This window comes from Lipotes vexillifer, unplaced genomic scaffold (genome assembly GCF_000442215.2).
Source record: "Lipotes vexillifer unplaced genomic scaffold, Lipotes_vexillifer_v1.1 scaffold328, whole genome shotgun sequence".
NCBI classification, from domain to species: Eukaryota; Metazoa; Chordata; class Mammalia; order Artiodactyla; family Lipotidae; genus Lipotes; species Lipotes vexillifer.
Window position 1 is genome coordinate 148,949 of NW_006799460.1, and position 12,734 is coordinate 161,682.

General features: G+C 46.7%; 1 protein-coding gene across 1 annotated transcript in view; it reads left to right on the forward strand.

Moving 5' to 3' along the window:
• RNF4 (ring finger protein 4) overlaps positions 1–12,734 on the forward strand; it is a 19,816-nt gene that overhangs the window by 5,190 nt on the left and 1,892 nt on the right. Inside the window, exons 3-4 of the mRNA XM_007471618.1 lie at positions 948–1,027; positions 12,573–12,582. Of these exons, the coding sequence (XP_007471680.1) occupies positions 948–1,027; positions 12,573–12,582 (90 nt within the window). The remainder of the gene's footprint in view (positions 1–947; positions 1,028–12,572; positions 12,583–12,734) is intronic.

Here is a 12,734-nt window from a genome sequence, read left to right on the forward strand (position 1 = left end):
TCTTTAAAAAGAATGAAGTCATTTTGTATAAATTGCGTTGGACAGCTTTGACGTATTGTGGTTTTTATTCCTGTGAAACTTTTTAATACATGAGAACAAAACAAGTTTGAATATGTTAAATGTATTACAAGTCACTTTCCCTGAGTATTAAACAAACATTATTTCTAAAAGTTCTTCCCTCTTACTTTTTAATGTTAATAATAATAGAAACAAACATGGTTGTAAGTCTTGTTTCAGTTTATATAAATGGAAGTTGTACTCTGCCCCTCCTTTCTGCCTGCTGGATGTAAGCGCTGGTGACGGTTTGGCACATGCCTTTCCCCCCTTGTCCTGTGCTCAGGTAGACAGTGTGCTGTCCTCTAGGGCTCAAAGGCAAGTTGCAGAACAGGCTCGACCCATCTGGGGGGGGTTGGGATTCTAGGGGACCAGTAATAAACGCTTGTTGTCCACCCAAGTGGGAAGCACTTTAGAGCCAAATGGAGATTAAAACGTAACTGATGAAGGTGCAGAGCTAAGCATGACCGGAGGTCTGAGGGGAGCAGAGGTTTCAGACAGATCCATCCCAAAGCCCAAGCTGAGCATGCTTGGTCCCTTCCCCAGATGTGCACCCCCCATCCCACCTCAGGTAAGTCGCTGCCTCTCCCCTGTGAATGAGCTGAGCAGGTGCGGGGCAAAGAGGCCTAGCTGTGTGGCAGTGTGAGGACACGGGGAGAGGTGTGCGTGTGCACAGACACACACAGGATGGTGTATTTGTAAAGCCCATACCCTGTTACTCACAGCAGAATTCTGGAAGAGTATTCATTGCCTGTCACCCCTTTACTTCTGTACTTCAGGGATTTTAGTTTGGTATAAGACTGTGCTCTGTTTGTAATCATATTAATAATGAAACTTAGAGCAGTAGTCCTTTACTTCCCTCCTAAAGCTTGTTAAAATGCTTTATTTTGAAGCTGGAGATGAAATAGTGGACCTCACCTGTGAATCTTTAGAGCCTGTGGTCGTCGACCTGACTCACAGCGACTCTGTCGTGGTAAGTGCTGGAGCGTGAGGATTGCCCTTTTTTGGCTGTGAGCCCCTGGCCTGCACGTCTGAAGGCCTTGGTCACAGGCTGCAGCTTGGGCTAAAGAAAGCATGCTTTCAGTGACTGGTGCTTAAGATGGAAAATGTTTCAGGAAAATCATTTGTTGTGACTTTATTGCTTAAATTAATCACATTAGTAAATCTGTGCGACCCTGTCCTTTACATAGCTGGCCATAATGGCTTTTGGGGAGAACTCTGAGGCCCGATCTCTCTTTGGTCCCCGATTCTACACTTAACACCAGCTGTGTGACCTTGGGCAAGTTACTTAGGCTCATTCACTTTGTCCATAAAATGGGGATAATGCCATCCATGTCAATAGAGTGTTGTGAGGATTAAAAGAGATCCTGTATTTGAGTGCCTGGCACCTAACGTGGTGCCCAGTAAAGCTGAGTAAATGTGAGTTTACGCCCTCACGGCTGGTGGGAATGGGGATATTTGCTCAGCACTGCCCGTGGGAAATCTCTCGAGTCCCAGAAGCAGCTGCCTCGGAGGATGCAGGCCCCCTGCATTGCCACCTGATGCCTTGGTTGTGTCGTGCCTCCAGGGAGGGTGGCACCTGGGAGGCTGCTTGTGCCCCCTCACGCAGGGAGCATGCCTGCCCCTGTGCAGCCCTCGGGAAGGAGACCTGGTCTGGTCAGGGGAGATGAGGAGAAGCGGTTCTGGCAGCCTGGCTCCACAGGTCAGGGGCGCATAGCTGTGTGGGGGTCTGGGAGTCTGCTCAGCCCACAGACCCACATCCTGAGGACGCACTGGCCTCTTGGGATGCTTCTGCAGTGCCTTTTGATGCAGTGTGCAGTTGTATGGAGTGGAGGTGGTGGCACCCTGGATGGTCTTGGGCCAGTAGGGGGCAGGTGCTGCTGAGGGCTGCGGTTTGGTGGGGCGAGTGGGGTTGCTAGGAGCTGAGTCTTCCCCTTGGCCTTGGGGCTGTCCTGGCTGTGCTTAGAACTGTAGACTAGGGTTGCACTGAGGAGCTTCAAGACTTTAAAAGGAGAAAAGAGCGAGGACAGGGAACTGTCTTGACAAATTAAGAGATTTAAACTCTGGTCAGTCTGAAACTGCTGGGCTGTCCTGTGGTGTGTCCTTCCCTCTCATTCCTCCCCTCCCCCCATCCCAAAGGCGAGGCAGCTGCCCTTGCTGCGTCATCAGACCATCCCCAGCAGATTTTGGGTGAATGCTTAGGGGTCTCCATGGCCCCCAAACAGGAGGCAGTAATTTCCCTGGAGACCAGTTGGAACTTTCTGAGATAAGCCTGAGCAGGTTTAGCTGTAAGTGGTCCCTTCCTGGGCCTGATTAGTGTGATTGCTAAGGCAGGGGTCCCCAACCCCTGGGCCGCAGACCAGTACTGGGCTGCGGCCTGTTAGGACCCAGACTGCAGAGCAGGAGGTGAGCAGCCAGCAAGCAAAGCTTCATCTGGGGCTCCCCATCGCTCCCCATCGCTCGCATCACCGCCTGAACCATCCACCTGCCACCCGCCACTGGTGCGCAGAAAAATTGTCTTCCACAAAACCGGTCCCTGGTTCCAAAAATGCTGGAACCGCTGTTCTAAGGTACACACATATTGGGTTGGCTGAAAAGTTCGTTCCGGATTTTCCGTGACATCTTATGGGAAAGTACCCAAATGAACTTTTTAACCAAGCCCATACATACAGCTTTGCTGCTGCTCCCTGCGGGCTCCCACAGGTTCTGGAAAGGTAGCTTGATTTGGTACCGTGGCTGGAGCTTCAGCCCAGTTGCTGATTAACACTTCAAAGTGCTGCCAGTCCTTAATTTCTCCAATATTCAGTGTTCACCTGCAGCGTGCCAGGCCCGGGGGGGGATGGCCAGGATTCCGCTCACAAGACCGCATTTTCTGCCCTCAAGGAGACAAGGATTGGCTTCTGTTGGGTGCCAGACCCACTCATCATGTACCCTTTTACGCCTGGGTTTTGTTTTGATGGCCAGTCTGCCTTCCCTACATGGGCTTCTTTTCTGAGCTTTCCAGCCTTCTTCCGGTTTCTCTGGGTGTGGAGAGTCATTGAGAGACACCAGGATGGGAATGCTAGAGTTGGGGGAGCTGCCCTGGGAGTGGGTGGATAGCCAGGGGCAGGTGGATAGGTGAAGGGGAGGCTAACTTGAGAAGGAGTCCTCGCTTCTCGTCCCAGAGGCACTGGCCAGTTAGGTCGGAGGACTTACCTTCCCATGACCTCAGTGGCCCCAGACATGGAATAATTGTTTTGGACTTAATAGCACCCCTTATTCTAATCATCCTTCATTCTTTATTGGTGTTTAATAAATCCAAATGCCAGTTTTAAAATTTACAGTGAGAAGTATACCTGAGACTGAAATTCTCACTCTCTAAAGCAGATCTACTTGGAAAACCTAATAGTATTATTAACTTATCAAGGGGCATCTATTAGAGGAATTACAAGTTTAGGGTTACCTCAGGCCCCGCCTACAGGAGAGTATGAAATGAATAAATATATCGTTTCCCAAATTGGGGTAATCTTGCCAGTTCGGCCAGAATGCAGGGGGCCAGGCTTAAGTGTACCACTTGAATATCACCCGGGAGTAGCTCTGCATCTTTTACATCCCAGGATCCAGGGACAACGATAGAACTCTTGTGAACTCCCTTAAGACTGGATGAGAAACTACGCAGTTTGTGTTTTTCTAACTGTAAGGAATCCTAAACCCCTGATGAATTAGGAGAAATTTTAAAAGCTGTGAGGTGCAATGAGACCTTGTACATCTCTGCTTTAATATTTTCCCTCAAAATTTAACTTACTTTTGGCATTGCGTACCCAAAAAAGGCCGTCACTGCTGGGTCCTAGGGTATGTATATCTTTGATTGTCACTAGAGAGTGACAAGCTGTTTTCCAGAGAGGATGTACCAGTTTACGCTCCCACCATTGTTGGAGGTTCTTGTTTTTCCACATCTCACTGCCACTGTAACCTTTAGCCAGTCTGGTGTTGTCTAGAGTATCCCACATGGTTTTAATGTGTGTTTTCCCATCACTGGTGGGGTTGAACATCTTTTCATGTTTAGTGGTGTTTCATTTTCCTCTTTGGTGAATTGCCTGTTGCAATCTTTTTTTTTTTTAAACACTGAGTCTTTTTTTCTACTCATTTTTCTGTGTGATTGTCGACCTTGTCTCATTTTCTAAGGAATTCTTTATAAGTTCTAAATATGAGCCTGCCATTAGTTGTGTTTTGAATCTGCTACTCAGAGGCTTGTCTTTTCTCTTTTTGGTTTATGTACAGAGGTTCTTAATTTTAATACAGTTCAGTTTATCAATTTGTTGATGAAAATCCCATACCATAAAAATATGTTCCTCTATTCCAAAAGTTTTACTGTTTTGCGTTTCACATTTAGGTCTATAATCTATATGAGTTTTGTGTATGTTTTTAAATTTGTTTTATTTATTTTTGACTGCATTGGATCTTTGTTGTGGTGCACGGGCTTCTCATTGCGGTGGCTTCTCTTGTTGCAGAGCACGGGCTGTAGGCACGCGGGCTTCAGTAGTTGTGGCTCGCGGGCTCTAGAGCGCAGGCTCAGTAGTCGTGGCTCATGGGCTTAGTTGCTCTGCGGCATGTCGGATCTTCCAAGACCAGGGCTGGAACCTGTGTCCCCTGCATCGGCAGGCGGATTCTTAACCACTGCACCACCAGGAAAGCCCTTTGTGTATGGATTTATAATATTCCCTGGTGTGATTTTGCAAGTCTTTTGTTAGAAGATTTATTTCTAGGTACATAGTATTTTAGGATGCTATAAAAAAATGGTGTTTAAAATTTTCACTTTTTTGTTTTTATTATTTGCTAATATAAAGAAATGCAGTTGGTTTTTCTTTTTTTTTAGTCCAACAGTTCTTAATCTGTAAATCTTTTTTTTTTTAATTTATTTTAATTTATTTATTTTTGGCTGCATTGGGTCTTTGTTGCTGTGTGCGGGCTTTCTCTAGTTGCGGTGAGCGGGGGCTACTCTTGTTGTGGTGTGCGGGCTTCTCATTGAGGTGGCTTCTCTTGTTGCAGAGCACAGGCTCTAGATGCATGGGCTTCAGTAGTTGTGGCCCTCGGGCTCAGTAGTTGTGGCTTGCGGCCTCTAGAGTGCAGGCTCAGTAGTTGTGGCGCACGGGCTTAGTTGCTCCGCAGCATGTGGGATCTTCCCAGACCAGGGCTCGAACCCATGTCTCCTGCACTGGCAGGTGGATTTTTAAACGCTGTGCCACCAGGGAAGCCTTTATTTAATCTGTAAATCTTTGAATTTCTATGTACACAGAACAAGTTTTGGTTCTTCTCTATTTCCCTTTTTTTTTTCCTTGGCCTTAACACACTGGCTAGAAAATTCAACACTGGCTGAATAAAAATGGTGACAGTCATTGACATTCTTGTTTCATTCTAAATCTGAAAGAGTCCTTTCAGAGTTCCACCATTAAATAAGACTTCTGCTGTAAGTTTTTTCGATTAGTTTATATCCTTTACCAGAGTGGAAAAGTTTCTCTATTTCCTGTTTGGCTCTAAGTTTCATCTTGAATCAATGTCGAAATTTAACAATTTCATCTAATGTTGCTTTTTCCCCTGTTGAAGTGGAGAATTACATTGGTTTCTAGTGTTAAACCACTTAAGCATTGTGGTCATGGCATTATCTTTTTATGTTGCTAGATTTGGTTTGCTCATGTTTTATATATAATTTTGCCTCTTTTTATGAGTAAGATTGGTGGTCTGTAATTTTTCCTTATAGAGTTCTGGTATCAGCATATTGGTATCTTTACAAAGTGAGTTGGACACCTTTTTTTCCGTTCCACAGAGGATTTTATAAGATTGGACTGTCTCTTCCATGAATGTTTGTTAGAACTTGACAGTGAAGTACATAACCTAGAGTTTTAATAGGTTTGGTGATTACATTTTTTAGGAATTTGTTGATTTCATCTAAAGTTTTCACTTTTGTTTGCATAAATTTGTTCATAATGTCTTATGTCCTGTGGAATCTATAGTGATGCCTCCTTTTTCGTTTCTGATACTGGTTATTTGTGTTTTCTATTTTTTTAGATTAGTATCACCAGAGCTTTATTAGATCTTTCAAAGAACCAACTTTTAGCTTTGTGGATCCTTTCTCTTGTAAGTTTTTCATTCATTGATTATTCCTTTCTTTGTTTGAGTTTATTTTGCTGTTTTTCTAATTTTCATCATTTCTTTTCCAATAAATGCATTAAAGATTATACTGTCTTTAGCTAAATCTTACAAATTATGTACTGGCACTTTACATTTAATTCAACATATTTATCAAATTTATATTTTTTGACTTCCAAATATATGGGTACTTTCTTTTTGTTATTGATTGCTTGCAGTATTGGTCAGAAAATACATTCTGTATGTCAGTTCTTTGATACTTACTGGGTCTTGCTTTAAGCCTGGCTTGCCCCCGATGGCTGGCCTTCACTAGATAACCTGCCCCCATGGTTCCTCCCTGGGCTTTGGTTTCTCTGTGGGGCTTTCAAAAGTAGGCTTCGATTTTTTAAGAATCCTCTGTGCTTTTTTTCCCTCTGGGTTACCGTATTCCCTATACTGTTGACCGAATTCCTCTCTTTTTTTGATACCTCTTTATTTAAAAATATGGATGTTTTATCTTGTTTTTGGTTGTTTTCAGTGGAAAAATGGATGGAAATACCAGCCTGCCATTTATTGGAAGTCTCTGCTTGTTTTCCATCCTTCTGTTCTCTTTCTTTTTTTATTTTTTTAATTAATTAATTTATTTATTTTTGGCTGTGTTGGGTCTTCGTTGCTGTGCATGGGCATTCTCTAGTTGTGGTGAGCGGGGGCTACTGTTTGTTGCGGTGCACGGGCTTCTTATTGTGGTGGCTTCTCTTGTTGCAGAGCACAGGCTATAGGTGCTCAGGCTTCAGTAGTTCCAGCACGTGGGCTCAGTAGTTGTGGCACACGGGCTTAGTTGCTCCGCGGCATGTGGGATCTTCCCGGACCAGGGCTCGAACCCGTGTCCCCTGCAGTAGCAGGCGGATTCTTAACCACTGTGCCACCAGGGAAGTCCCATCCTTCTGCTTTCTTATCTGGTTTGATAGATGAATTAAAATTTTCAGACCACTTTTCATGAGCACTTGCAGTATGCCAGTCTGTTCCAGCTGGAAGTCATGCAGTGATGGAAAAGAGACTCACTCCTCTCGTTAAGAAACTGAGTCTTCCAGGGGGAAGTTATTAAAAATGGTACTTGCTTGGACTATTTTCCTTCATCGAATTTCAAAAGATTGTTTCTTTTAAAGTCAGTTTGGTTTTCCTGGAATCTTTTTTTGTTCTGTTCCCATAGTGTACTAATGTATAGAGCTATTTGTGTTATACTCTGTACCTCACCTGGTTTATGATTTATGAGACTGTTGAAAGGGTCTGTTTGGTGAAGGCTTGCAGGCAGGGACAGAGCCTGGTCCGTCTCTGGCTGGGAATAGTAAAGGGCATGAGAGGTCCACAGTGACTGCTAGAATGAGTGAATGAACCAGTGTAATTATAAATGAAGGAAGAAGAGGCCAGACATCATATCCAAGAATTGGGGAAGTGAAACAGTTGTCCGTGGAATCTGACATGATGGCTCACTCGACTGGGATGTTCACGTCAGCACCAGTCTTCCTGGTGCTCGTGGCGGTGCTACAGTAAAAGTACTCTGTAATTGTGTGATGTGTGCGCCTGTTGGATGTGAGGAGTATCCTTTGTGGGCACAGTGGTTGCATATGGTTGTTTCTTCCAGTGGAATGATGTGCCATGCTGCCTAGGAAGGTCATTTAAAGCAAGCGGCTCTCTGAGCTCCCAGCTGGACGAGCTTTCTTAGAAATGCCAGAGGTCAGCTTGCCTACAGAGGACCCTAGTGACCCTGTGACTTGGTTCCGTTCTGTTATTTAACCCCAGCATGTTGCTGTAGCCCTAAGAATGCCAAGCGTTTTGTCCTCTAGGAGAAGAAGAAAGGCTTATCCTGCCCCACTGACCAGGAGTCTGTGACCCGGGAGTCAGTGTTTGCAGGTGTTCTGAGGCTCACTTGTGCTTCAGAAGCCCACAGGGGTTCTGGGTGCCTGACATGGAGTCAGTGTGCCCGGGTGTGGAGGCAGGCGGCGCCGGTGCTACTGTGGGTTGTTTATGCTCCACGTGTCTCCACTTGTCTCTGACACACTGCCTGTAGTTTATTCTAGAGTCAGGAAAGAGAAGCCAGGCTGAAAGTGGGGTGGAATGTGTGGGTCTGAGCTTGAGCCAGTTTTTCACAGTGTTGATTTGGCTGTACGGGGGACTGGGGAATTGTTTCCGTTTGGTATTTTGTTTCTTTGAAAGGCCTCTCAGCCAGATGAGAGGCCCAAGAGCTTGTATTATTCCTATTTGCATCTGTTTACTCCTAGAGTCAACATTTCTGAAGCCCCAATGCTTTTCCCCACCTCTGTCTCTTGTGTAGGTAAGCACTTTGTTACATGCAGGGCTATGGCCACGGGGAAGGGACATTCCAGAGCACCTGCAGAGTTCTTGATTTTTTTCTTTTGTTTTTTTGGCTGTGTTGGGTCTTCGCTGCTGTGCACGGGCTTTCTCTAGTTGTGGTGAGCCGGGGCTACTCTTGGTTGCGGTGTGCGGGCTTCTCATTGCAGTGGCTTCTTTTGTTGCAGAGCACAGGCTCAAGGCGTGCAAGCTTCAGTAGTTGGGCTTGCGGGCTCTAGAGCACGTGGGCTCAGTAGTTGTGGCTTGCGGGCTCTAGAGCGCAGGCTCAGTAGTGTGGCACACGGGCTTAGTTGCTCTGTGGCATGTGGGATCTTCCCGGACCAGGGCTCAAACCCGTGTCCCCTGCATTGGCAGGTGGATTCTTAACCACTGCGCCACCAGGGAAGTCCAGAGTTCTCGATTTGTTGCGATTCGGCTGCTGGGTGGAGGGAATACCAGTGATAGTATCTCACCTCCATCAGCTAGGAGGTGGCTCCGGGTCACAGAAAGTCATGGAGCTTGGAGGCCAGGCTGTGGTGCCATTCTTTTCTGCCCTTTGGGCAAGAAGCCTCATCTCTGAGCTGTTCTTTCATTGAACATGGATGGGGACAGAGTCATCACCAGTGAAGGAGGCTCTCTGGCCACCGTGTATTCATTTACCTAGTAGTTAAGTATGGAGCACCTGCCGTTGTGCCAGCAGCATCCTGGGCCTTGGGACTTTCCTGGGGGCTCAGTGTTCAGGTCCGGCCCTGGCTTGGCACTGCCAAGAGGCGTGCTGGGTTTGGCTCATAAGAGCCTGTGGAGACCTGGTTGCCACATTCTGGTGGCCTGGGACCCAGTGGCATCACATTTCTTCCAGGTGCATCCACACCTGGTCAGTAGTCCTTCTTGGCAAAGGGCAGTAAAAGCAGTGTTGGAGTGGAGGAAAACTGGGGTCTTCCCTGCCCACAGCAGAATTTCCTTCTGCTCTTGGCTAACTTCAGAGCTCCCCTTATAGACTTCATATGGACAGCACCTTCTGCCAGCCCAAGCTTGTCTTCCAGGTCATGGTCCTGGTGATGAAGTTGACTGTCGCCAGTTTCACAGTTACACTTTCCAGCTTCTTCTGGGGGCAAGGGGAAGTGTCTCCAGTGGCTTCTCATCTGCAAAATGAAGATCTTTATGCTCAGACCTCCTTCCTTCCTGTGATGGTCATTTGTGTTTGGCAGGGTTGAGGTTGGAAAAACCGAATCTGCTCTAGTTATTCTGGAGCAGAAATGGATTTTAATACATGGGGGGAGGGGTCTTCCCTCGTGGCACTGGGCAGTGGTTAAAAATCCACCTGCCAGTGCAAGGGACACAGGTTTGATCCCTGGTCCGCGAAGAATGCCACATGTTGCGGGAACAACTAAGCCCGTGCGCCACAACTTCTGATCCTGCGCTCTAGAGCCCGCAAGCCACAACTGCTGAGCCCGCGAGCCACAACTACTGAGCCTGTGTGCCACAACTACTGAAGCCCGGATGCCTAGAGCCCGTGTTCCGCGACGAGAAGCCACCACAATGAGAAGCCCGCGCACGGCAACGGAGAGTAGCCCCTGCTCGCCGCAACTGGAGAAAACGCGCGCACAGCAATGAAGACCCAACACGGCCAAAGATAAATAAATGAATTTATTAATTAAAAAAAAATACACGGGAGGAGTTGCTTCGTGGTGTTGTAAAGGCTGGAGGAGCAGGTGTCTAGGAATAACTCCGGACATCTCAGCCTTGACGCACCATGGGATCTGCTACCTCTGCTCCAAGCAGAAGGATGGGAGGGGGCAGCTACCACCTGTACTAATCTCTTTGGGCTCAAGGAAATGCTACTGTGTCTCCTTGCTTGGGAGGACAGACCTGGGCTTTGGACATTGCAGCCTCGGCCACGACTGCCTCTTGATCCCCGCATCTGTGTCCACCTACAGCAGCTGAAATTGTCCTCCACCCTTCTGCCCCCCAAATAGCATGAGTGTATCTCACTGAGGGAATTTAGTTCATGTCTAGAATCCCCACTGCAAGGGAGTTGGAATAGAGTTGAGCTTCCCAACTCAATGGGATGGTGTGCCAGAAAGGGCCAGCCTCTGTGCCCCCTGAACACAGGGGCAGCCAAGGAGAGGTGGCAGCAGGGCTTTCAACAGCAATCCTGAGAGCTCTCCTGAAATAGCTGATCACACACACAAGCGAGAGGGAAAAGGGGTGCTACTGGTGATGGTGTAGACAGACAGGTAGTAGCTCAGTGAGAGCTGACTTGACAGGTTTGAAACTGTTGCAGAAAAGAATCTTAACAAGTTCTGAGTACAGGCACACTTTGGAGATGGTGGGCTCAGTTCCAGACCACCATAGTAAAGTGAGTAAAGCAAGACACAACAAACCTTTGCGTTTCTCAGTGCATGTAAAAAAGTTGTTTGTGCTATACTGCAGTCTATTAAGTGTGCAATCGCACATTATGACAATTTGCCTTCCTTAATTTTTTTTTTTTTTTTTTTTGCGGTACGCGGGCCTCTCACTGCTGTGGCCTCTCCTGTTGCGGAGCTTCCTCACCTCTCTCAGCCTTCAGAGAATTGAAGAGAGTTAGGGCCTTGCTCTGGATTAGGCTTCAGCTTAAGAGAATGTTGTGGCTGGTTTGATCTTCTATCCAGACCACTCAAACTTTCTACACATCAGCAGTAAGGCTGTTTCACTTTCTTATCATTGTGTGTTCACTGGAGGAGCACTTTAATTTCCTTCAAGAGCTTTTTTCCTTTGCATTCACGACTTGGCTGCTGGCGCAAGAGGCCTGGCTTAGGCCTGTCTCAGCTTGACATGCCTTCCTCAGTAACCTTAATCATTTCTAGGTTTTGATTTAAAGTGAGACATGTGCAGCTCTTCCTTTCATTTGAAGACTTAGAGGTTATTGTAGGATATATATTTTTTAATATTTATTTATTCATTTATTTATTTGGCTGTGCTGGGTCTTAGTTGTGGCACGTGGGCTGTTTTAGTTGTGGCATGCAGGCTTTAGTTCCCTGACCAGGGATCGAACCCGGGCCCCCTGCTTTGGGAGGGCAGAGTCCCAACCACTAGATCACCAGGGAAGTCCCTATTGTAGGATTATTAATTGGCCTAATTTCAATATTGTTGTGTGTAGGGAGTAGGGAGGCTCAAAAAGAGGGAGGGAGTCATGAAACAGTTGTTCTGTGGAGCAGTCAGAACACACATTTATCAATTAAGTTCATCACCTTGTATGGGTGAGGTTCATGGTGCTCAAAACAATTACAGTAGTAACATCAGAGATCACCGATCACATATTGCCAAAGCGAATATGATAATGATGAGCAAGTTTGACGTATTGTGAGAATTACTGAAAAGTGACACAGACACGAAGTGAGCAAATGATGTTGGAAAAATGGTACCAATAGACTTGCTTGACACAGGGTTGCCACAAACCTTTAATTTGTAAGAAACGCGGTATCTGTGAAGCACAGTAAAGCAAAGCACAGGTGTGCCTGTAGTCAGGCGATGGGCTTGTCAGGTCCTCACTAGCTCTTTCTGTAGGCCTTGAACACAGGATTGGATTGATCTCAGTCCTTGGTGTATGCTACTCTCCATAGTCCCTGCATGGCGTACTTCGGCTGTTTAATTATTTTTAATAAAGTATTAAGCACTGCAAACCCTTCTGCCAGTAAAGGCTCCGTCTCCGGCAGTAGCCCACGTGGAGTGAAGACAAGGAGAACGGGTGGAGCTGGTTGTGAGCTTCAGGCCGCCGGTGCCCTGTGGCATCGTTGTGATCTCACTTAGTTCTGACAGCAGCGAGGGGGCGCTGGTTTTCAGAAGAGGAAGTTGGCAGTTCCTGAGGGTATGGAACTTCCCCAGGTCACGCAGCTCCCAGAGACTCACTAAACACCTGCAGGCTGGGGCGCAGCGTGTCAGCTGCTGGGAGGCTTTGCTGCTCCTGAGGATTTTGCATTTGAAACAAATGCTTCAATTTTATTGTTTAAGAGTTTAAAAGAATACAGAATATTTTATGTCAAATTAATTGTGTATTTCTCTTTTGTTTTTCTCCTTTTCCAAAGATTGTTGAAGGTGAGTGAGTGGTTTCCTCTCCTTCCTTGGGTTTGGGTAGAGGACTGACGAGGGTGCAGCGGCAGGGCCTCGGGCCTTGCCAGCTCTGTAGGTGCGGGAACACGCCCGGGATGATGCCCTGCTCACGCCTGCAGTCAGTCCCCTTCCTGCTG